This window comes from Oncorhynchus kisutch, linkage group LG25 (assembly GCF_002021735.2).
Source record: "Oncorhynchus kisutch isolate 150728-3 linkage group LG25, Okis_V2, whole genome shotgun sequence".
NCBI lineage: Eukaryota > Metazoa > Chordata > Actinopteri > Salmoniformes > Salmonidae > Oncorhynchus > Oncorhynchus kisutch.
Genome location: NC_034198.2, coordinates 9634607 through 9661012, shown reverse-complemented (window position 1 = coordinate 9661012; position 26406 = coordinate 9634607). Strand labels below are relative to the sequence as shown.

The 26406-nt window shown below is 41.5% G+C and overlaps 1 protein-coding gene across 1 annotated transcript in view; it reads left to right on the top strand.

Annotated features, from left to right (window-relative positions):
- Positions 1-26206, top strand: part of LOC116357429 (uncharacterized) — a 36249-nt gene extending 10043 nt beyond the window's left edge. The window contains exons 2-13 of the mRNA XM_031804577.1: positions 17219-17337; positions 19080-19116; positions 19292-19413; positions 19617-20517; positions 20655-20742; positions 21159-21721; positions 21857-21983; positions 22317-22828; positions 22978-23104; positions 23416-23960; positions 24110-24236; positions 25644-26206. Of these exons, the coding sequence (XP_031660437.1) occupies positions 17219-17337; positions 19080-19116; positions 19292-19413; positions 19617-20517; positions 20655-20742; positions 21159-21721; positions 21857-21983; positions 22317-22828; positions 22978-23104; positions 23416-23960; positions 24110-24236; positions 25644-26206 (3831 nt within the window). The remainder of the gene's footprint in view (positions 1-17218; positions 17338-19079; positions 19117-19291; positions 19414-19616; positions 20518-20654; positions 20743-21158; positions 21722-21856; positions 21984-22316; positions 22829-22977; positions 23105-23415; positions 23961-24109; positions 24237-25643) is intronic.
- Positions 26207-26406: the final 200 nt, after the last annotated feature.

Genomic DNA, 26406 nt, shown 5'->3' with positions numbered 1-26406 from the left:
CCAAATGATGCAAAAACGCCCTTCCATTGTGTGTTTTCCCCCCTCTGTTACCACATATCAACCAGCTGTGAGCGCTGAAGCACATTTCTACCCTTCAGTATCTGAAACATGTTCCATTTTGAAGGTGGTCGAGTTACAGTCAAGATAAGTTAGGTTTTAGTGCTTTAGGGCTGAAACTGAAGTTCTGGTTGCTGTGGTCTACCAACAAAGTCAAGTCCAGGTTATGAAGACCAGATCCATGAGAACGTAATTCATCCACTGGATTATGGTATTCCCCTTCCCCTTCCCCATCCACAACCCTCCTCAAACAGAGAATTAGTTCAAGATGGTTTGCGTTGATTTAGGCTGCTTTGAGGTGGTGGCGTGTTGGTTCACCACAACACAACATTGGCGGATTCCTTACCACAGACCGCCAAGGCCTGCTGGCTTGGGACTGGATCATGTGTTGGAGGGAAAAGCCTGTCAAATAAATGTTATGGACAATACTTCATGGCTGATCTTTCATGGAGTGTATACAGGTAACTGACAAAATAAAAGAAACACCAGCACAAAGTGTTTTAATAGGGCGTTGAGTCACCACAAGATGCCAGAACAGCTTGAATGTGCCTTGGCATAGATTTTGCAAGTGTCTGGAACTCTATTGTAGGGATGCGACACCATTGGTCCACTAGAATTTCCATAATTTGGTGTTTTGTTGATGGTGGTGGAAAACACTGCCTCAGGCGCTGCTCCAGAATTTCCCATAAGTGTTCAATTAGGTTGAGATCAGGTGACTGAGACCAACACCCCCCCCCCCCCCCCACACACACACACATACACACTCTAAACCACTTATGCTCCTTTGAGACCCCTCTTTCAAAGTCACTGAGATCTCTTCTAGCCATGGTAGCCAAAATAATGGGCAACTCTTCATTTGTATTTATGACCCTAAGAATGATGGGATGTTGATTGCTTATAAAAACTCGGGAACCATTCAATATACTTTGTATCCCTCATTTACTCACGCGTTTCCTTTATTTTTTGCAGTTACCTGTATATGGGGACACTTCTTCATCAAGGGCACAATGAAGAAATAATGAGGCAAATCAATACACAACAAGAAGGAGAGATAATCTGTTTCAGAGGAAGCCTATGAACACCAAAAGAGCCTAGCTATTTCGGGGAGTAAACACACGCATACCATCAGAGATACATCTTCTTTTCTCATCAAACACGGGCATCCTCTTGATCTACATAAGTAGTTCCTCCTCTTCTTGTAACCATCTATTCTAAAGAAGTCAATGGTTTCATTTCCCCTCAGGTCTAGGTAGCCAGTGAGGGCAGAGGGTGGGTGGAGGTTAGGAAGGGAAGTCTGAGTGAACAAACTGGATGTGGAAGGGGAAAAAATCCTCCCTCTATCAGAGGATAAACAGTGTGATTGGAAGTCAGCAATTAGGGGTCGTGGAGATAAAGAGCTGGAAGAGATAAGTGTGCCACGATTTGGCTCAATGGGCAAATCCCCCATAGGCTTGCTATGAATGCACCTCCACACGCAGAGCACACGCAGACTACAAACACACATGGGCCAAACCAGCCCCATGCCTCATGCAGTCTTGTATCTGACACAGTACAGCCTGATCTCATAGACTAGATGTAACATAGTAAATGTAAATCCGTGACACTGAACTTAGTATGATATGTTACGTTTGGTATGGTTACATAAGACAGATGGTTATTTAAGTCAAAAATGAAAGTAGGGTGGTTGGGTGAATATATAAAGTGAATGTCTAGCAACCCAAAGGGTGTGAATTTGAGTCTCATCAAAGGCAACATTTCAAATACGTCTACTTAAAAAAAAGAAGCTATTTTGCAACTACTTAGCATGTTAGCTAACCCTTCCCCTAAACTGAACCCTAACCTTAACCCTAACCCCTAAACCTTACCCCTAGCCTAGCTAACATTAACCAGCTAGCTAACGTTAGCCACCTAGCTAGAATGCGTAACATATTGTACATTTAGCAAATTGTAACATATAATACAAATAGTAATTTGTAATGAAATGGCTGATGGACTAATTTGTAATGAAATGGCTGATGGACATACACAAAATAATACATACCATACGAATCGTAACATAATGTATGGAGTGGCCCAGATTTACGTACTGAATGATATGAAATGCTCTGAGACCAGGTTGAACATGCCTAGGGCTAGAGAGGTGGGATAGAAAGGGGTTCCATATAGTGCAATTCTGCTATGTACTGTACTCTTAAAGTAACTTTAATGTGTTTACAGATTTCTATTAAATATGACCTATAATTAATTGCAATATGAGTAAAATAGTCAAAACAAAAAGTGTAATTAAGTGTGTTAAAAAGTAGATTTTCTCTGTTGTGTTGGAATGGTGTGCGTGTACCCCAACAACAGAATGGTGTGGGTGTATATATATTCATGTGAGTAGACCACTGATTGGCCAGCTCATCCTCCTCGGGAGGATGACATCATCCTCTATGAGGAAATAGCAAGCATTTTTTAAACGGTCTGTTTGAGGTGGGGTTTTTAAGTGTTTTTTTTTCTCCAATTTATGCTTTGGCCACAAATACGAGTACAGGATGAGTCAACAACATTATTTAGGTATGAGTTAACAGAACTGGACAGTTACTTTAACACTGGGGAATTCCATGGTAACTGTATTAGAGAATCCATTTTTTTCCCCAAACAAAAACCTTTGATATCATAGTTGACCAAACTACAGAACTCTATGCACAAAGACTACTTTCAATTGTTAAAATAACCCGTTTAAAGCAAGAACTGTGCAGATACAAAGTTTGGTAACAGAATAAAATGGAGGGATATTTTAACCTAATTGTGTTACAAAACGTTGCATCTGCTCAGTTTTTCCAAGAAAATGCTTTTAATTGTATTTACTGTGTAAACTTTGAACGCAATGGATTTGGTTTGGCATACATTTTAAAGTGTAATTCCATTAACGTGGAATGTATTGACTATACTGTACTGTATACAGGGATGTGAAATACGTAGACATATTTTGTCATTTCATAGATGGCTTCAGTTGCTCACTCTTTTTCCAGGAAACTCTTTTTTCATGGTGCCAATGTGTGTCTGTACACCCTTCCCTTGTGACCACTGACCACCGCAGTTGTGTGTTCTGGAGAAACACAGAAAATCATTATGTCTCACACATAATGATGTTTTATAAACACAGGGATAATAATTCTGGAGTGTTTACACAGGTTGCAATGGGAAAGTTATAATGTTACCGCAATAGATTATGATGCTATCATGAAGTTTGTTTTCTTTTTTTTTATAGTTTAATGAATTGCTTCTCTAGACAATAATACAGCAAGGTCTGGCCAAGTTATTGGGCCCATTGTTGAAAATTGTTAGCTTTGAAGGGTTACCACACTGATATTTAGGCTTGTCTACGAGGCGAATAATTCTGTTTATTTAATAAATCATTTCTGTGGACAAACCCAGGCACAAACTGTCTCACGCATGGGGAAAATGTGTGTATGTGCGTGCGTGAGAGAGAGAAAGCACACATCCATGCATGTGTGTTACAAAGAGAGCGAGCGAGGGAGAGTTTCCGTTGGCATGGTGCCTCGTGCTGCTCAGTCCTGACAGAATAACCACACACTTCATCTCCTTGCTCTCCTCGTTCTTCTGGTGGTCCCTCCTTTCCCCCGTGAGCATGACCCACTTCATCAAAGACAAAGGAGCTCTTAAGCCAAGGCCTATGTAAAAGACGACACTCTCCACAAGTGTACCAACAAACTTACAGGAGTTGTTTCTAAGACATCAAATAGGCAGTACATGCAGGTGGTAGAGAATACATAGAATTACCTTTTAGATTTTTTTTGTTCTTCATTACAATATGATTATTTGAGTGGCACTGTGTTGCACATAATCAATTTCCCAGAGGGATAAAAAAAAAGAGGCTTGCAAGAATCATTGACTGGTTTTCTAGTATCTGAACACACAATCACCGGACAAATAGGTCTGTTGTTCCCAATCGAAAGTCCAAGGTTAGGAACGCCACATGTTTTCTGTGATGTATGCTACATAGCACAGTATGATATTACGACCAAGCCCTAAGTAACAATGGAGAAAAAAAGGTGTGTACATTTGCCATGTCACAGCTGCAACAGATTCAAGAAACAGACAAACACCTGTTCATATGTTCCTTTGGCCCAGCTCGGCCTGGCTGAGGAGCTTTTTATTGCACATAAATAGCAATAAGGTTTATGGGATTCACTGCCTCACAAAATCATGACGCATGTAAACCTAACATCCGAGATGTCAGGCTGTGATTTCTTTACTGCTCTGCAATGCTGTTTCTGTGTAGTAACACCTCACTGCTTTCGGAAAGTAAGTGGAAGTAAGTGCTTTCCCTGGATGGATTCCCAACATAAGCCTTATGGGTTATGATCCAAAGACAGGAATGGATGTCCTGCTATGTCCTAGAGCCAAGCTAAGATGCTTCCATCATACCCCATTATGGACACCCAACACAGACACTTCAACAGATGTAAAGCAAAAACAACAAAGATTTACGGAAACATGAGAGAGAGAGAGAGAGAGAGAGAGGGGGGGGGGGGGATGGAGAGAGGAGGGATAGAGAAATGGAGAGAGAAAGAGAAAGAGAGAGAGAGGGGTGGAGAGGGGGATAGAGAAATGGAGAGAGCAAGAAAAAGAGAGAGATGGGGGTAGATAGAGGAGGATAGAGAGGGGGTGAGAGAGAAAGAGAGAGAGAGGGGGGGGGAGTAGATAGAGGGGGATAGAGAAATGGAGAGAGCAAGAGAGCAAGAGAGCAAGAGAGCAAGAGAGCAAGGATAGAGAGGGGGTGGGGTGAGAGAGAGAGAGAGAGAGAGAGAGAGAGAGAGAGAGAGAGAGAGAGAGAGAGAGAGAGAGAAAGGGGGGATAGAGAGGAGGAGAGAGAGAGAGGGGGGAGAGGGAGAAAGAGAGAGAGAGGGGGAGAGAGAAAGAGAGAAAGAAAGAGAAAGAGAGATAGATAGATAGATAGATAGAGATGGAGAGGGAGAGGGAGGGGGAGGGAGAGAGAGAGAGGAAGAAAGTACATCCTGGTGAGAACAAATGACCCAGGAAGAAGACCAAGCTGAGACAAGAACACTCAATCACTGAAAACCTGCCCTCAACCCCTCTACTACAAACCCATCGGCATCCACCCCCACAAACCTCCTCCCTCCTGCTCACAACCCTCCCCTCGCCACCGGAACTACAGGGCATCTGTCTGCCAGCTAATCATCCTTAATCGTACACTAATAGAGAAAGCAATGCATGGGGGGAGAAGGAGAGGAGCAAGGGAACAAAATAAACAAGAGCAATAGGAAGGGGAAAAGGGCAATTCCAGCTGAAAAATATTAATGTAATCAAGGCAAATTAGTAGGCTTGGGATAACATTCCTATGGCTTGCTGTGTTTACTTTGCAGGCAAGCGATGGAAAGTGTGTAGGGTCGAGGGGCGGAAGGGAGGCAGGTTGGTTAGTCAAAACGATTTTGCCCCGCTTGCACGAAACGCATACACTTTAATTACTATTACTCCCTGTTCGAAACTGTAGGGCGGATCTGTTTACGCAATCTAACCTATACATTATGTATAGGCAGATAGGTCGAGACTGTGTATTAATGGGCAGGATGAGTGGAGTTTAGGTCATATAAATAGTTTGATTGACGATTCTAAACTCCATAACGTTTTAATATTTCAGTCAGAAATAGATCAAAATTCACCACCAGCCAGTTGGCTTTACAAGGCAATTAGAATGTTCTACTCATTTATTATCATTTTTTAGATTGCAAGTCAGTTATGAACAAATTCCTATTTACAATGACGGCCTACCCTGGACCACGCTTGGCCAATTCTGCGCCGCTCTATGGTAATCTCAATCACGGTCTGATGTGATACAGCCTGGATTCAAACCAGGGTGTCTGTAGTGACACCTCGAGCACTGAGATGCAGTGCCTTAGAAAGCTGCGCCACTCGGGAGACCCCATAGCAATTCTATGATTCAAATAGTGGTACATGTTTCTACATCCTGTTTTGTTTGTGTGCTTGTGCACACACACACACACACACACAAAAACATGAAAGCATGCACACGAACCCACACACACACACACACACACACACACACACACACACACACACGTAAGTCATGGATCGATTCTGTCTGTGCTGTGAGCTGATTTACTGACTGGTGTTTACTGTGGATACTGTTAAACTATACTCATGTGTAGGCCAGGGTTTCTCCCATGTGTTGAAACAGACTGTGTGCTGTATAAAATAGTTCCAAACATGCATTAAACTACACTCCAGAGAGAACCACAGAAGAGCTTGACCTGGCCATCGCACCAGCTTTTTACGGCACAGATCTACGCAGAGTACAATACAGCGTCAAAGAATGGCAAAGAATGACTAGAACAAAATGGAAAATAACGACTAGAACAAAATGGCAAAGAATGACTAGAACAATATGCACTATGAGCATATCTTACTAATTATCGCTGGTCAGATGGGGTAAGCACCTGAAATGCAGATCTGTTCCAACAACACTGACGTACGTAATTGAACGTAATTTTACTCAAAGAAATGGCACAACAAATATTGGAATATAACTAGCACACCACTGTAAAAACATTTGATTCTACCAGAGAGAATTGTCTGTGGGATGTGATGGAAAAGCAAATCCATTCCAGCTCAGTTTCTCGTACTTCAAAAAGGAACCACAGTAGTCATCTAGCGCCCACTTGTGGTTGACACTGAAAAGAAAATGCATCACCACCTTGTCCAAAGTCTTAGCAGCAACACTTATTTTAAAAGCCTAATTTAGCCATTTAATTATATCAATATCAAATAATTTGCAATTAATTACCTTACTGTAATAGCTTTCTATTAAAATGGCCAAAAAATAGCTTTTTAGCAAAAACGACTTCTCAAACAATAATTTTGGTAGGACTGTCTGAGAGTGGTCTGAGTTGGGAGGGAAAAACTGAAAACTTACTGTTATTGGCAGAGAGATTTGGACCTCTCTTTGTTATTTCCATGTCACCATGGAAAGTCGAAACTTAGCAAACCTGCTAATTAGAAGGTCCTGTCAGGAAATAACACTGATCAAAACATGTTTTACACTTTTACTGTGTTAGTTTCATCAGCTGTTATACAATACTTTGTTTATTTAACTAGACAAGTCAGTTAACAACAAATTCTTATCTACAATGACGGCCTACCAGGGAACAGTGTGTTAACTGCCTGGTTCAGGGGCAGAAAGACAGATTTTTACCTTGTCGGCTCGTGTATTTAATCCAGCAACCTTCTAGTTACTATCCCAACGCTCTAACCACTAGTCTACCTATATATGATATAAACTACAGAATGTTGAGTGCACTGGGCCTTTAAGCCCTGTGGGCTCTCCATTGACCATCACTGAGACTCTCTCCTAATAATGACAGTGATCTTCAATTCCTTACTCAGGCCAACCAATACACCGAATTTTGAGGGAAGACAGTTTGCTAATCAAGCTAATAAATACATGTTTCACAAATGTGTCCTTCTTCAGGGCGATCTCAAAATAAATCTGCTGTAGTAAGATGGCGTAAAGCAGAAAAGCCACTCATTGTCTGTGAATACCGAGTGGGGCAGGCGGTTGTGGATGGTTGGCTGCGGATTGGGGACAGATGTGCTTGTGGAAACAGCACTTGGGTGGTGCAATATAGGTCAACTGCCTGACATGGGGTGGGACAACCAAAACAATAGTTTACTCCAAGCCTCCCATGACCGTGCTCCTCTCACGGTGAGGCCACTCACGGAGTTAACTGCGACCACGCTCAATGGCAAACACTGTAGACGGTTTATGTGACGAAAGAGAGGGTCAATGTCCCTCATTTTCAAAGACCACCACAGTTGTTAATAATAGCCCTATTGAATATGAACTGTGTGACACAACGTGTGGGATATTACTGTAAACGGTGTGCCAGCGGTATAGGAAAAATGTAAACAGTGTAATGTTGATAACAGGTGATAGATAATATCAGTGAAATGAACATACTTGGTAACTTTACCTATCTTCACTTGGACTGAATGTTACCGAACCTGACTGAGCTCGATTACTTTGCTAAATAAAGTCGAGTAATCTAGTGGTCCACTGTAATTCCACCAGTTACTTATACAATGGTAGCCGGCATATAGAAGGTGAAGTGTCTGGACCTGAAAATCACATACTGTAGGAAGAGTAACCACATTTGGGGATAGCTGCTCCTCAAAAATTTACCAATTATGGCCTTGAAGTAATACAACTATATGAGTCGTAGTCGAGAAATGAGACACGTGCATTTCTAAACCGGTGAAAAAAGTTCAATACCTCTTCTGCTCTTTCAGGCATGTCTCCAACAAGTTTATGCTGCTGTTGTTTCCAAGCGTGGCCTCCATTGCTCTCACTCCAAACACACACACACACACACACACACACACACACACACACACACACACACACACACACACACACACACACACACACACACACACACACACACACACACACACACACACACACACACACACACACACTGTGCCTGGCTTGCACTGAGGTGTGTTTCAAGTTTACAATGCACTTCTGTTGATGTCTGGCCAGTCCCTTTCTCCTTGTGAGGTATAAAAAGGTCACAAAGCAGCCGTCTGGCTCAGCTTTATAACATATGCTGCTCTGTCCTCCACAATAACTCCTAGCCTCTCTGGTGTACGCTAAAGACTGTTCTCTACCGCTATGTAGTATATATCAGTGCTCTGTGGTCATCTCTGTCTTCACAATAGGACTGTTAAATCACCTGGCAAGAAGAGCTGAAGCAGCTCAGCTGAGAAAATGGCCCCAGTTTGCTACAGAAATTCCTTTGATATGTTTATACTTTGAAGGGGATATAATGAACGAAAATGTCCCTTGTGTCACTTGAGCCCAATACACAGATTTTGAGCCATAATCGAAAATCTGCTAAAATATAATTGGCAACATTCTCCTGAAATACATGCAGGCCTATTTCACAAAACACTGTTGTGGTTCGGTGCATCAGTGTATTAAATTACTGTAACAATCATATACATTATTGTTATTTCCAAATAGATTGTAGATGTAGGCTATTTGCAAGTGTAAATAAATGTAGATTGTATTTAATAGACCATTGCCACTGTCTTTGATGTTTTGGTAATAAATACATGTTTGTATATTTAATTAAGCAGCAGTCAATCAAATCAAATTATAATTTTGCTGACAATTATTCCTATGTTGATGTTTTCGTTATTTGATCATAGACATCATGCATTTTTGCATTAGCTAGCTTTCACGAGTGAGGAACGAGAGCGCAGCGCATCACCTATCACACGCAGTGTGACTATTATCGAACCTGTAACCTACAGTATTACGCAACAATACGCACAATCCATAACAGTATGTTCACAATCCATTTCTATGGAGATGGAATGTTTGATTTCTCCAGAATGTCAGAATGTTAGCTAAAAACATTAGTTTGCGCCAACCCAAGCACGAACACATTTGCGAATTAGCTACGATTACTCATCTTTATTTTGAGTTATTGACAAGTCCATCTATAATTTCCTCAAATAATTCATGGATTTTAGCAATACAATCCCGCGTGCCCTTTCTACATCTGCACAGGTAAATCCTATGATATATCTTATTTGAGTTTAAATAGTTCAATTATGTCCTTGTAGAAAGTCCTGGTATGTTTTTCTGTTCTCAAGATGTTCAGTCCGAGTACTGAATACCGTCAGACTGTAGAGCGGTGCTGGGACAAGAACTACTACAATGAGCAGGTAAAATTAAATCATCTTCATTTCAGAAAACACTTACACCATTTCGAAAGTGTATGTTACAGTGGAGTAAATGTGAATGTTGTAGTGAGTGAACGTTATTTATGATAAGACTTACATGGAGGAAATCGAACCTTTCTGAAATTAAAATGTATGGCCCTCCCTTCAGCAAAATATATTTAACCTAAAACCCTACTTAAAAAAAAAAAGTGGCACTCCCATATACCCAAAATATTAAGTAAGACAAAGTGGATAACAGATAACATGTCTACCTTTTACCCTAACTTCTTGGACAGACAATAGCCTTAGATATGCAGTTTTATAAATTGTTAATCATCCTGTAAGCATTAAATGGCAACATGGTAATTTTGATAGCACACGGGGCTGTGGGCCAGAAGGTTGTGGGTTTGCAGACCACCGTGGCAACCTGGTCTCAGAGTATTTATCATGTACGTAAATCCGAGACATTCGATTTAGTATGACATGTTACACTTTGTATGGTATGTATTCATTTGTGGATGTCCATCTCACCCATTTCGTATGATATGATACAAATTACAATTCGTATTATATGTTACGATTTTGAAAAACGTACAATATTTTACAAATTTGCAAAAGTACAATTTGTTAGGAATTTGAAAAATGTGTGATATGTTACGAATTCTAGCTAAGTGTCTAACGTTAGCTAAGCTAGGGGTTAGGGTTAAGTTTAATAGTTAGGTAAAGTGTTAGGATTAGGGGAAGGGTTAGATAACATGCTAAGTAGTTGCAAAGTTGCAAAACATTTGTAATTAGTTAAAAAGTTGCTAATTACCTCAAATGTGTGTTGCTAACCTATGGGTTGCTAGATGTTCGCATTATATCTCACTAGGGTTGAATAGCATGAACTCAGTTACAGAGATTTAATGAGATATAGCACCCAAAATCACTCCCTTTATATCAACAGCATGACGTGAAATGGAACTGTTAAATTACTGTATATGTGATGTCTAAATCTGGCCTCTCTACGGCCTACTCTCTGCATGATCAATCATCAATGCTCATGGTGCGGACAGACAGCCCATCTCAGTATGGAGTGTAGTTCACAATGCATGTAGACCTATCATCTCATCATGGTAACTGTTTTTCTTATGATAAAGGCCTAAATTTGCTGCAACATAGCCTATGCTACAGTAACATAAGGACTGAATGCAAGTCTAATTTACACACCTCAATCTGGCTTTCTGGGATCACTATATTTTTTAATTGTTAATACAAAAAAATAAATTGCAGCTGCAGAGTTTTAAAACAGCCTATCACTCTAATATAGTTGCTTTAAATCAGAGCACGCACAAGCAGTCTCTCTCCATCCATTCCATTCAAATTGCATCCTGTTTCAGATATATACAGTATATACTGTATATATAGACTATATATACAGTACCAGTCAAATGTTTGGACACACCTACTCATTCCAGGGTTTTTCTTTATTTTTACTATTTTCTACATTGTATAATAACAGTGAAGACATCAAAACTATGAAATAACACATATGGAATCATGAAGCAACCAAAATAATTATTAAACTAATCAAAATATATTTTACATTTGAGATTCTTCAAAAGTAGTTACTCTTTGCCTTGATGACAGCTGTGCACACTCTTGGCATTCTCTCAACCAGATTTTTCAACAGTCTTGAAAGAGTTCCCACATATGCTGAGCACTTGTTGGCTGCTTTTCCTTCACTCTGCGGTCCAACTCATCCCAACCCATCTCAATTAGGTTGAAGTTGGGTGATTGTGAAGGCCAGGTCATCTGATGCAGCACTCCATCACTCTCTTTGGTCAAATTGCCCTTACACAGCCTGGAGGTGTGTTTTGGGTCATTGACCTGTTAAAAATGAAATGATAGTCTCACTAAGCGCAAACCAGATGGTATTGATGTAAAATGCTGTGGTAGCCATGCTGGTTAAGTGTGCCTTGAATTCTAAATAAATCGCAGACAATGTCACCTGATTGGCTCAAATACATTAAGAAGGAAAGAAATACCACAAATGCACTTTTAACAAGGCACACCTGTTAATTGAAATGCATTCCAGGTGACTACCTCAGAGAGAATGCCAAGAGTATGCCAAGCTGTCATCAAGGCAAAAAGGGTGGCTACTTTAAAGAATCTCAAATATAAAATATGTTTAGATTTGTTTAACACTTTTTTGTTTACTACATGATTCCATACAGAGGTGCAAAAAGTATTAAATTGTTAATCTGCAAAATTGTTATTATTCGCCTACCTCCTCATGCCTTTTGCACACATTGTATATAGACTCCCCCTTTGTTTTCTACTGTGTTATTGACTTGTAAATTGTTTACTCCATGTGTAACTCTGTGTTGTCTGCTCACACTGCTATGCTTTATCTTGGCCAGGTCGCAGTTGCAAATGAGAACTTGTTCTCAACTAGCCTACCTGGTTAAATAAAGGTGAAATGAAAAAATAAAAAAATGCTTGAGTACAAGGAAAAGATACCTTAATATAAAATGACCCAAGTAAAAGTGAAAGTAACCCAGTAAAATCCGACTTGAGTGGAAGTCTAAAAGTATCAAATTTGAAATGTACTTAAGTACAGTGGTGGAAAAAGTATTCAATTGTCATACTTGAGTAAAAGTACAAAGTAAAAGTAAATGCTATACATCAAATTCCTTATATTTAGCAAACCAGACTCCTTTTTTATTACATTTTTTTAACAGCCATGGGCACACTCCAACACTCAGACATAATTTAGAAAGGAAGCATTTATGTTCAGTGAGTTCACCAGATCAGAGGCAGTAGGAATGACCAGGGACATTATCTTGATAAGTGTGTGAATTGGACATCTTTCCTGTACTGGTAAGCATTCAAAATGTAACTAGAACTTTTGGGAGTCATGGAAAATGGATGGAGTAAAACTTACATCATTTTCTTTAGGAATGTAGTGAAGTAAAAGTAGTCAAAAATATAAATAGTAATGTACAGATACCCCCAAAAACTACTTCAAGTATTTTAACTTTTCACCACTGATTCCATATGTTTTATTTCAGATTTGCTGTCTTCAGAAAGTAGTAAATAATAAAGGAAAAACTGGAATGAGTAGGTGTGTCCAAACTTGTGACTGGCACTGTAGGCTACTTAACAGCTTCTACCCACAAACCATAAGACTCCTGAACAGCAAAATCAAGATGCTACCCGGACTATTTGCATTGTCCCCACCCACCCACCCATTTTTACACTGCCGCTACTCTCACTGCTGCTACTCGTTTATTATCCATGCATAGTCACTTTACCTCTACCTACACGTACATATTACCTCAATTACCTCAACTAACACACATTGACTCTGTAGCCCCGCATATAGACTCTGTACCGGTACCCCCTGTATATAGCCTGCTACTGTTATTTTATTGTTGCTCCTTAGTTATTTGATATTTTTCTACTTATGTTTGACTTTAGATTATCTTAGTAAATACTTTTTCACACTTTTTTTTCATAAAACTGTTGGTTAAGGGCTTGTAAGTAAGCATTTCACTGTAAGGTCTACTACCTACACCTGTTGTATTCGGCGCATGTGACAAATAACATTTAATTTGATTTTTGATTTGAAGAGCTTTTTGCAAGCCTGGACTGTGCAATATTTGCCCATTATTATTTATGTTTTAATTCTTTAAGGTCTGTCTAGGAGTTGATGGGGATCATGGCTAGACAGCAATTTTCAAGTCTTGCCATTGATTTTCAAACAGATTTAAGTCAAAACTGTAACTTTGCCACTCTGGAACATTTACTGTCTTCTTGGTAAGCAACTCCAGTGTAGATTTGGCCTTGTGTTTTAGGTTATTGTCCTGCTGAAAGGTGAATTCATCTCCCAGTGTCTGGTGCAAAGCAGGTTTTCCTCTAGGATTTTTCCTGTGCTGAAATCCGTCCCATTTCTTTTTATCCTGATAAACTCCCCAGTCTTTGTCGATGTCAAGCCTACCCATATAATGATGCAGCCACCACGATGCTTGAAAATAAGGATGCAGTTACTTCGTGATGTGAAGTGTTGGATTTGCACCAAACATGGGCTGCATTTAGGTCAAATAGGACGACATAATTATTAACTTGACCGTGCTTAAAGAGATATTCAATGTCTAATTGTTATTGTTACCCATCTACCAAGCACTGCCCTTCTTTACGAGGCTTTTGAAAACCTCCCTTGTCTTTGTAGTTGAATCTGTGCTTGAAATTCTATACTTGACTGAGGGACCTTACAGATGTTGTATGTACAGGGGACAGAAGAAAGGGTAGTCATTAAAAAATCATGTCATCCCCTTCAGACCTTGGGACTATACGTTTCTATATGTACAAAGCATAGGTCTGAGATATTGAGCATCAAAGTGTTCACTTCGCAGATCTCAGAACTGTTTTGTAGTTCATTCTTCTTTCATAACCCAGTAAGGTCCTCACCTTAAAGGTACCTAAAGTGCTGAGTATCAAAATCCTAAGCCATTTGTAAATCTGTTGTTTTAGAGGTGGGGGGTGGCTACGTTATGGCCATTCTTCTGAAAAAGTAAATGCAAAATGTAAGGTTTTGAGATAATGGGTATTATTCAAGTCCCAGATCTCAGAATTGTTTATTGATGTCTTCCTCTTCATGACTTAATAAATACAGTGCATTTGGAAAGTATTCAGACCCATTGACTTATTCCACATGTTGTTACGTTACAGCCTTATTCAAAAATAGATGTAAACAAAATTCCCCTCTTCAATCTACACACAATACCCCATAACGACAAATAAAAAACAGGTTTTAGACATTTTTGCAAATGTATAAAAATATAAAACAGAAAGATCACATTTACGTAAGTATTCAGACGCTTTACTCAGTACTTTGTTGAAGCACCTTTGGCGGAGATTACAGCCTTGAAACTTCTTGGCTTTTACGCTACAAGCTTGGCACACTTGTATCTGGGGAGTTTCACCAAGATGCTTAGGGTGGTTGTCCTGTTGGAAGGTGAACCTTCGCCCCAATCTGAGGTCCTGAGCGCTCTGGAGCAGGTTTTCATCAAGGATCTCTCTGTACTTTGCTCCATTCATCTTTCCCTCAACCCTGACAACTTCCCAGCCCCCGACACTGAAAAACATCCCCACAGCGTGATGCTGCCACCACCATGCATCAGGAATGGTGACAGGTTTCCTCCAGATGTGACGCTTGGCATTCAGGCCAAAGAGTTCTTTCTTGGTTTCATCAGACCAGAGAATCTTGTTTCTCATGATCAGAGAAACCTTTTGGTGCCTTTTGGAAAAATCCAAGTGGGCTGTCATATGCCTTTTACTGAGGAGTGGCTTCCATCTAGCCACTACCATAAAGGCCTGATTGGTGGAGTGCTGCAGAGATGGTTGTCCTTCTGGAAGGTTCTCCCATCTCCACAGAGGAACTCTGGAGTTCCTTCATATTGACCATCGGGTTCTTGGTCACCTCCCTGACCAAGGCCCTTCTCCCCCGATTGCTCAGTTTGGTTGGGTGGCCAGCTCTAGAAATAGTCTTGGTAGTTCCACAATTCTTCCATTTAAGAATGATGGAGGCCACTGTCTTCTTGGAGACCTTCAATGCTCAACCCAATCCTGTCTCAGAGCTCTATGGACAATTCCTTCCACCCCATGGCTTGGTTTTTGCTCTGACATGAACTGTCAACTGTGGGACCTTTCCAAATAATTTACAATAATTTGAATTTATAACAGATGGACTCATCTCAAGGATGATCAATGGAAACAGGATGCACCTGAGCTCAATTTTGACTCTCATATTAAAGGGTCTGAATACTTATGGAAATAATGTATTACTGTTTTTTACCTTTAATACATTTGCAAACTTGTCTGAAAACCTGTTTTTGCTTTGTCATTATGGGGTATCGTGTGTAGATTTATGAGGAAAATATGTAATTTAATCAATTTTAGAATAAGGCTGTAATGTAACAACAAGTGAAAAAAGTCAAGGGGTCTAAATACTTTCCAAATGCGCTGTATATCACCTTACAGGCAATTATTTTTTACTGACAACCCAGTATTGTATAATTGGATTGCAGACAGAACCTAATAGCACCAAGTTAAAAGATGTTTGCTCAGACAGAACTTTCAGATTATACATTTGTCTTTCAATGGAAATGGAGTTCAAGAAAAACCGGACATATCTCACATGAAAGACCACCTAAAGGGAATCTCTATGTGAGTAACTCATTTTTGACCAAAATGTCAGATAGAACTTTATTTCCAAGGTCTTGCCCTATTTTTTCACACCGTCCATGTAATTTATGTGATTTGTTAAGCCACATTTTACTCCTGAACTAATTTAGTCTTGCCTAAACAAGGGAGTGAATACTTATGCAACGACTATATTTTAGTTATTTAATTTTTATTCATTTGTAAATGTTTCTTCTCACTTTTACATGATTGAGTATTTTGTGTAGATCATTGACAAAAAATCCCACTTTGTAATACAAGAACATTTGAAAACATCCACAAGGGGGATGAATACTTATGATTCCCACTGTACATAATTTACACACACACACACACACACACACACACACACACACACACACACACACACACACACACACACACACACACACACACACACACACACACACACACACACACACACACACACACACACACACACACACACATAGAAGTCAGCTCAGACAGATCCAGCTCAGTGAGGTTCAGCTCATGAGCTCCATCAACAACAGCACAATTTTATTTAGAAAGGAAAATGTATGTGTTTTTTCAACAAATGTCAGTGCATCGATTTGTTTTTCTTATCAAATCGCTTATAACTAAAACTTACTGATTCCTGCATCAAGACACACTACATATCAAATCATCTTGAAAGGGAAAGATGCACATGTATTTTACTAGGCAAGTTGACTGAGAATACATTCTCATTTACAGCAATGACCTGGGGAATAGTTACAGGGGAGAGGAAGGGGATGAATGTGCCAATTGGAAGCTGGGGATGATTAGGTGGCCATGATGGTATGAGGGCCAGTCATGACACTGTAGTTCATACCCCTACTCTTACAATAAGTGCCATGGGATCTTTAGTGACCAGAAATCCAGCACCCTACACAGGGTAATGTCCCCAATCACTACACTGGGGAATTGGGATATTGTTTTTTAGACCAGAGGAAAAAGTCCCTTCTACTGGCCCTCAAACACCACTTCCAGCAGCATCTGGTCTCCCATCCAGGACCAACCCTGCTTAGCTTCAGATGCAGTGGGATGCATGGTGGTATGCTGCTGGCACATCCCTAGTACAAACCCTGCCCACCTGTCAATTCAGACCGGCTAAAGCAAACCCTAGGTTGTCTTTTTGACAACATGATTTGTCTTGCAGAAGAAGCTGATGAAGCAGTTTTTGGTGCTCCAGAGACAAGGCCTCCAGAGTCATGTCCCTCACCACACCACCGTGGAGGACATGAGCAACTGGCTTATTAAGAACAAGTCCCTGGAGCGGTGAGTACAGCTACTTGTACTATGTACCATATAATTAGGAATCAGAATACTAGAATTGACATGAACCTTCATATGACAGTATAAAAGGTCAGCCATTTTGGTAAGGGAGTTGGTAAGCCAGTGGTCAGCCAGTGCTATGATAAAATATTGTGTAAAACAATGAATTTGAACATTATCTGCACAGTATGTTTGTTAGCTACAGTGGCGACCCGTCATTCAGGGCAGGTGGGGTAGAATTGTATCATTCTGAACTTTATCCACAACGTTATATTACATTTTGTTGCAACTCGAGGGATACCTCTCTGTCCATTCTAGCAGCAGGCTACACAGAGAATGGAACAGCTGTATAGGGGAAACAGCTTGATTCGCACAAAATGGAATAAAATGTTGCGGATACATTTGGAATGACACAATTTCATGTGTACAACATCTAAAGACCAGCATCGCTATATTGAGAGCATTTGTTCATGTTTTTTTAGAGCCCCAGTACTGCAAAACGATGAGGAAGTGAATCGCTGGTTGGGGTAAGTTTTTCAAAAACAAGTAAAATTACCCCAAAAATGTCAGGACCCTTCTGTAACATGCCATTTACATCAAAAATAGATTTTTTTTTTTTTTAAGCAGTCTATACAATATGTTATGAATTTGCAATACATATGATATGTTTCCGAATTCCACTTATTTGTGGCTAACGTCAGCTAGGTGACTAACGTTAGCAAGGCTAGGGGTTAGGGGTTATGGTTATGGGAAGGGTTGTTTTACATGCTAAGTAGTTGCAAAGTTGCTAATTAGCAAAAAATTATAAAATTGTCAATGATGTGATACGAACACGCAACCTTTGGGACTTCCCCAATCAACCTCCCTCATTTTGTTTTTGGCTTAAATATCCTTATTTCTTATGTACAACGTAACATATCATACTCATTTGAGTGTCACAGATTTACATTTACTATATTACGTCTAGTATTTGAGGCCAGGCTGCTGTACTGCAATTCACTCCGGTTTTCTCCCTGACAACAAAGGCAGCCATTTTCCTCCCATTCTGTAACTTTGAGCGTTTATGGCATAGCCCATATAATTTTATAGGATCTCAATGCCATGTACACTACCACTGTCATTCACTGCAAGGGCATAGACATGCCCACTGGGGAGCCAGGTCCACCAACTCGGCTTGAGTAAAGAAATATGTATATATTTTTTGAATTGTTTGTGTTCTGAATGGGACATGATTTTCTTTTTACCTAAACACCATCAGATAGAATTTATAGTTATCAGTGCACAAATGTGATGAAATATAACAGAACAGATGTTCTGGAATGACATTCACTCTCCCGGGATGGGTTGCCAAAAATAACTAACTGAAAGCCACACTCCCAATAAGCCACAAATATGACTGCATTGAGGCATATTTCACTATGCTTCTATGGCTATATGCACCATGCCACAGCCTATTTCATTTGTTCATTTAGAAAACAATTCAGCTCATAATTCAGTGCCTTTATCAGTCAACATATCTATATTGTAGCTTTAAAAATGTTTTTTCTCTCAGCCTCATGGCAAAATGTGTACAATAGCAGGAAGTTTCTGGCCCACCCAAATGTCTGCAGGCCCACCCACCAACAAATGTCTGGCTACGCCACTGAATCACCATCATAGGCTCAATGGGAAATCAATGTGAAAGTAGAGGAAGGATAAAAAAGGCAGGAATGTTCAGTTGCTCTGTATTTGATTTTAAGGTTCAGAAAGGAAGCAGAGGAAGGGAATGACATAAGTCACCTGGTAAGAGATTGGAAAGATCTCTACAGTATAAGTTAAGTGGAGATAATATACAGTTAGTGAGTTATCCTTTCTAATAAACAATGTCCTTATTTAGCATTGGCTCATGGTATGTTGATATCAATATTTTACCCTCACTGCTATGGGCATTAATGGCACCCCCTGTTTCCTGTGACAGACCTGGGAGGTGAACACTCAACTCAGAATGAGGGACGTTGAACATGAGGCTTTTACTGAGTTGGCCACCGACCTTAGTCAGGCCATTAACTCACTTGACTTTACTGCTGATCTCTCCTACCTGTGAGTCACATTCACTCTTTATGTTACAGTTATTTGGTCTATGTATTATTCTATCCATCCACTGATGCTAAATGAAATGACGAGTGCAGGGGCCGATATCAATCGAACTTCATTTACTGTATGTAGCACATTTCTTACAGAGGATGCGTTTCAAAGTGCATAAAAGTGTTTCCTCTTCTCTCTATCCTGCTTGTATATTTTAGAAACCCTGAGGTCTGCGATGAAGTTGTAAGAGCTCTAAAGAGCATTTCCCAGAGCCTGGCCTTCCAGCCGTACTCCGAGCTGTGCTGTCCCTCTAAGGTGGTGGTGGACATCGTGTCCAGGCTGCTCCAGGCCCTCTGGTCCTGCCAGATGGAGAGCCCCTGTGACCAGTCCTCCATGGCCCTGAGTGACATGAGTGTCACCATAGTGCTGGCAGTAGTGGAGAACCTCTCTAGAGTTCTGAAGGCTCCTCCTGTCGCTCAAGTCTTCTACTCCCGTTCCACTGGTGTCAGGATGGTCCACTCACTCAACCGTAAGATCCAGTGCCTAAACAGCCCTGAGGACCTTAGGAGAGCTCTTTTCACCCAAAGTTCCACCTTGATCAGCACCATCATTGAAGCTGTGAGCACCAAAGTCCAGAGGCTGTTTGAAGCTCCTGCTGACTACATTCCATTAAGCTCTATCCGCAGCTGGCTATCAGAGCCCAAGGCGAGCGAGGTTCGTCCAAAGTGCCCTGACCAGCTGGTAATCTCCTCGGAGCTCCTGAGGAACATCATTGGTATGATAGTTTATGTAGTCTTCGAAGGCCACCTAGAGGAAGACATCAACCTTCATTACTGGCCCCTCATAAACGACATAATCCACCAGCTGTCACTGTGTGGGGTCAAAGTCACAAAGAAAGGGGGCAAGGCCAACTGGCACATTGGCTGGTACCAGATCCTTGAGATGGTGACAAACATCCATACTCATCTTCACCACTATACTGGCACAGAGCTGGTACTAAAGTTTGCAACATCTGCCAGGGCCACCATGCTAACGAGGCACATGGTTCACCATGTGGTCGAGGAGCTGGTAAAGCTGAAGGACGTGGATGAAGGGACACTAGCTTCAGGGAGCAGTGAGGTAAGCAATGATTACAAGTGTTTATCTTTATGAAGGTCCACTCATACAAAACATTTTTGTTGTTGTTGTTGTTGGTAAAAAGAAGATTTGCAATGTCGCAAATATTACGTTAAATATGATGTCCTTGTTGCTTTCAGTCTGTCACAGCACCCCTAATCACTAACCCCGTCAAAGTGGACAACATCACAACAACCATGACCACGACTCCAGTTGACCTCCAGTCAGGTGAGTTAAATTGACACGGATCACTTTGATAGGTGTCCATGTCTTACTGTAATATAACTTATTAGCTAATGTTTTGAAAATAGACAGTTTCGCAATAAGTTGTGTTTGTATGAGATGGATTTTCTCCTTCTAATTTCAAGGGAATGTTGTGGTAAAACACTCAGCACCCTGTATTCCACCTGCAGGCTTTGCCACGGCACCATGCATATTACCCCCAGGCTTTGCCACTGCATCCTGCATCCCACCACCAGTCTTTGACCCGGCATCATGCCCACTCCCAGCAGGCTTTTCCCTGGCATCATGTCCCCCACCACCAGGCTTTGCCCCTCTATCATGCCCCCCACCACCAGGCTTTGCCTCTCTATCATGCCCCCCACCACCATTCTTTGCCCCTCTATCATGCCCCCCACCACCAGGCTTTGCCCTTCTATCCTTCCCCCCAACACCAGGCTTTGCCCCTCTATCCTGCCCCCCACCACCAGGATTTTCCCAGGCATCATGCCCCCCAACACCAGGCCTTGCCCCTCTATCATGCCCCCCACCACCAGGGTTTGCCCATCTATCCTGCCCCCCACCACCAGGCTTTGCCCAGGCATCCTGCCCCCCACAATCAGCCTTTATCCCGGCGTCATGCCCCCCACCACCAGGCTTTCCCCCGGCCTCTTGCCACCCACCACTCACTATCGCAGATCATATCTGCACTCTAATTCAGAGCATCACTGCCAGATCCAACAACATCGTCAACAAGGAGCTGGAGAAGTGTATCGACTCTTATAGTAAGAGCATCTGGGCTGACACTTTCTACTGCGAGTACATGAAGATGTACCCATCACCCCAGGGGATTGAAGCCTTCTCATTTGATGAGGAGAGATTTTTAGTGGTGGCCAACATAATCGGCAGAATATTGCTGAACAATCTCCAGCTAGAGATGCTCCTCTCAGTGGAAGACTTTAATGTGGATGAAGTAGGGAGCAGTGGGGTAAGCAACGATCACAAGTGTTTATCCTTATGAAAGTCCACTCATTCAATTTTCTCTGATAAAAATAAAGAGGTAAAGAGGAGATATGAAATGTAACAAATGTTCTGTTAAATATTGTGTCCTTGTTGCTTTCAGTCTGTGGACTTGAACCTGGCGATCCCAGAGACCGCTAACCCTGTCAAAGTGGTAGACATCACAACACCCCTGACCACTAATCCAGTCAACCTTGAGGTTTTGGATGAAACACTTGTCCTTCAGTCAGGTGAGTTACACTGTCACAATCACTTTGACAGGTGATCATTTTTCACTGTAATGTAACTTACTGGCTCAAGGTTTATAACTAGACAGTTTGGTAATTAAGTTAAAGACGTCCTCCAGAGATTGTTGAACTTTTCCTGTTGAAAAGCGATATCCCAAGTATAAATCCAGTAAAGTACACACACTAAAGCAGTGGTCACCAACTGGCAAATGGCAGTCGACTGGTCGATCTCCAAGGCATTCCTAGTCAATCACCAAACATGTATGTAAAAAACCCAACAATAAAGCCTTAAAGTTTTTATGTAAGACTGATCTTCACATTGTCCGCCACCACCAGGCTTTTCCCCGGCACACTGCACCCCGCCACCTGAATTTGCCCCAACACCCTGCACTCCACCCCCAGGCTTTGCCCTGACAACCTACACCTCGTCGCCAAGCTTTGTCGCTAATGCCATGCAGGGCTTTGGCACCAAAGTCATCCTGAAACAAATGGTCCTGCTATTCTTGGAGAGGCTCCCTCCTTCGTCAGAGGACCTTGAGTCAGAGTTCCTGACTATCACCGATCGTATCTGCACGCTGTTTCAAAGCATCACTGCCAGATTCCGCAACATCGTTAATGAGGAGCTGGAGAAGTGTACCGACTCTGACAGTAAGAAGTACTGGGCTTACACCTTCTACTGGGAGTATATGAAGAGGTACCCATCATCCCAGTGTCTGGGGATTGAAGCCTTCACATGTGATGAGGAGAGATGTTTAGTGGTGGCCAAAGTGTTTGCAAAGAAGATGTGCCCCAAGATGCTCCCCTCAGCAGCAGACTTCGACGAGGCTGAAGATTCAGGGAGCAATGGAGTAAGCGATAATTTCAAGTGTTTATCTTTATGAAAGTCCGCTCATGAAATTATCTCTGATAAACATACAAATATATGTCAATGTTGTGAAAAAGGAGATATGAAATGTAGCAAATGTTCTGTTAAATATTGTGTCCTTGTTGCTTTCAGTCTGTGGACTTGAACCTGGCGATCCCAGAGACCGCTAACCCTGTCAAAGTGGTAGACATCACAACACCCCTGACCACTAATCCAGTCAACCTTGAGGTTTTGGATGAAACACTTGTCCTTCAGTCAGGTGAGTTACACTGTCACAATCACTTTGACAGGTGATCATTTTTCACTGTAATGTAACTTACTGGCTCAAGGTTTATAACGAGACAGTTTGGTAATTAAGTTAAAGACGTCCTCCAGAGATTGTTGAACTTTTCCTGTTGAAAAGAGATATCACAAGTATAAATCCAGTAAAGTACACACACTAAAGCAGTGGTCACCAACCGGCCAATCGCAATCGACTGGTCGATCTCCAAGGCATTCCTAGTCAATCACTAAAGATGTATGTAAAAAACTCAACAATAGACTGATCTTCACTTTGTCCGCCACCAACAGGCTTTTCCACGGCACACTGCACCCCACCACCAGGCTTTTCCCCGGCACCCTGCACCCCACCAACAGAATTTTCCCCAGCACTCTGCATTCCACCCCCAGGCTTTGCCCTGGCAACCTGCACCTCGTCGCCAAGCTTTGCCGCTAATGCAATGCAGGGCTTTGGCAGGAAAGTCATCCTGAAACAAATGGTCCTTCTATTCTTGGAGAGGCTCCCTCCTGCGTCAGAGGACCTTGAGTCAGAGTTCCTGACTATCACTGATCGTATCTGCACGCTGTTTCAAAGCATCACTGCCAGATTCCGCAACATCGTTAATGAGGAGCTGGAGAAGTGTACCGACTCGGACAGTATGCAGTACTGGGCTTACACCTTCTACTGGGAGTATATAAAGAGGTACCCATCATCCCAGTGCCTGGGGATTGAAGCCTTCACATGTGATGAGGAGAGATGTTTAGTGGTGGCCAAATTGTTTGCAAAGAAGATGTGCCCCAAGATGCTCCCCTCAGCAGCAGACGTCGACAAGGCTGAAGATTCAGGCAGCAATGGAGTAAGCGATGATTTCAAGTGTTTATCTTTATGAATGTCCACTCATTAAATTATCTCTGATAAAAATACAAATAAATGTCAATGTTGAGAAAAAGTAGATATGAAATGCAGCAAATGTTCTGGTAAATATTGTGTCCTTGTTGCTTTCAGTCTGTGGACTTGAACCTGGCAATCCTAGAGACCGCTAACCCTGTCAAAGTGGTAGACATCACAACACCCCTGACCACTAATCCAGTCAACCTTGAGGTTTTGGATGAAACACTTGTCCTTCAGTCAGGTGAGTTACACTGTCACAATCACTTTGACAGGTGATCATTTTTCACTGTAATGTAACTTATTGGCTAAAGTTTTATAACTAGACAGTTTGGTAATTAAGTTAAAGACGTCCCCCAGAGATTGTTGAACTTTTCCTGTTGAAAAGCGATATCCCAAGTATAAATCCAGTAAAGTACACACACTAAAGCAGTGGTCACCAACCGGCCAATCGCAATCGACTGGTCGATCACCAAGGCATTTCTAGTCAATCACCAAACATGTATGTAAAAAACCCAACAATAAAGCTTTACGTTCCTATTTTTTGTATTACTTTTACGCTGTTGGTGGTAGGTGCACTTGATTCAGCAGCCCTAGCGCCGGGAAGGCATAGTGTTCCCATTTTGAACCATTTCATGTGTCTGAAGGTAGAACGCGTACCCGGCAGGCGCAGAGAGCAAATCAAATGAATTGGTGCATGAGGTGGAAATAATGCAGTGGGCCTTGAGTTTCACCCTCAGCTGGAGTGCAGAGGAGTCAGTTGAGAGGCAGCCTCACTGCTTCTCCCTCCCCCCAACCTGACCATCAGTCCTGTAAAAAAATTATATTGAATTATTATGCTCACTCAGCTTTGCCTCCCAAATAATACAACACATTATCTTATTACCAGTGTTATCATATATAAAAAAATATATAAATATATTATTTAAACACACGGTGTGAAAAGATCAACAGATCAACAACTGCATTGTCGAACTAGAAGCACAAGCATTTCGCTACACTCACATTAACATCTGCTAACCATGTGTATGTGACAAATAAATTTTGATTTGATTTGATTTGATATGATTTGATTTGAACATTGGCAGGCCAATCCAAGCATAGCCAATATGCAGTCATAATGTATTGGGCCTACAGCCTACGGAACAAATCTCATTGCTACAGAACAGTTTAGAAATAGTTAATGTTGCATAGGTAAACCTTTTTTAAAGTCATGTTTAAAAAAAATCTGAGCGGTAGATCTGGACTTGCATTTTAACTCAGAAATTGATCTTGACTCAGAAAGTGATTTTGACTCAGAAAAGGTTGGCGACTATTGCTCTCAAGGGGAAAATAATACGTTTTTAGCAAAATACAGTTTCTTAGAGACAACTGCCAACTTCAAGGAGCAGGCTATTCAAGGTGTTGGTCTGATGGTGATCCGTGATGTCATCGGCTGCCCCCCTTTCTTGAGGAACAATAAAGAAGCAATATAGAACAAAAGAGAAATGGCCCACCCCCACACTTGTGCTATGTCATGACATACCTAGACCACCTGTTGAGAGGTGACTTTTGTTAAGTACATCAGGTGTTAACTGAGGTGAAAAGGACACTAGAGTGCCACTTCTAGTTTTTATGTAAGACTGATCTTAATTTTGTCCGCCACCAACAGGCTTTGTCCCGGCACCCTGCATTCCACCCCCAGGCTTTTCCCCAGCACCCTGCATTCCACCCCCAGGATTTTCCCCAGCACCCTGCATTCCACCCTCAGGCTTTCCCCTGACATCCTGCACCGCATCGCCAAGCTTCGCCGCTAATGCCATGCAGGGCTTTGGCACGAAAATCATCCTGAAACAAATGGTCCTGCTATTCTTGGAGAGGCACCCTCCTATATCAGACGACCTTGAGTCAGAGTTCCTCACTATTGCCGATCATATCTGCACGCTGTTTCAAAGCATCACTGACAGATTCGGCAACATCGTTAATGAGGAGCTGGAGAAGTGTACCGACTCTGACAGTAAGCAGTACTGGGCTTACACCTTAGACTGGGAGTACATGAAGAGGTGCCCATCATCCCAGTGCCTGGGGATTGAAGCCTTCACATGTGATGAGGAGAGATGTTTAGTGTTGGCCACCTTGTTTGCAAAGAAATTGTACCCCAAGATGTTCCTCTCAGCAGCAGACGTCGACAAGGCTGAAGATTCAGGGAGCAATGGAGTAAGCAAGGGTTATTAAAGTCCACTCATTCAGTTGTCTCTGATCCAAAAATGTATTGTTGTCAATATTGGTAAAATTGTTGTTGTTTTTTTATCTGCAATATTGTAAATGTTATGTTAAATAATATCTATATTAAATATTTCATATTTTTCTTTCAGTCTGTGGACATGAACCTGGCAATCGCCGACAAATTTGTCCCTAACCCTGTCAAGGTGTTG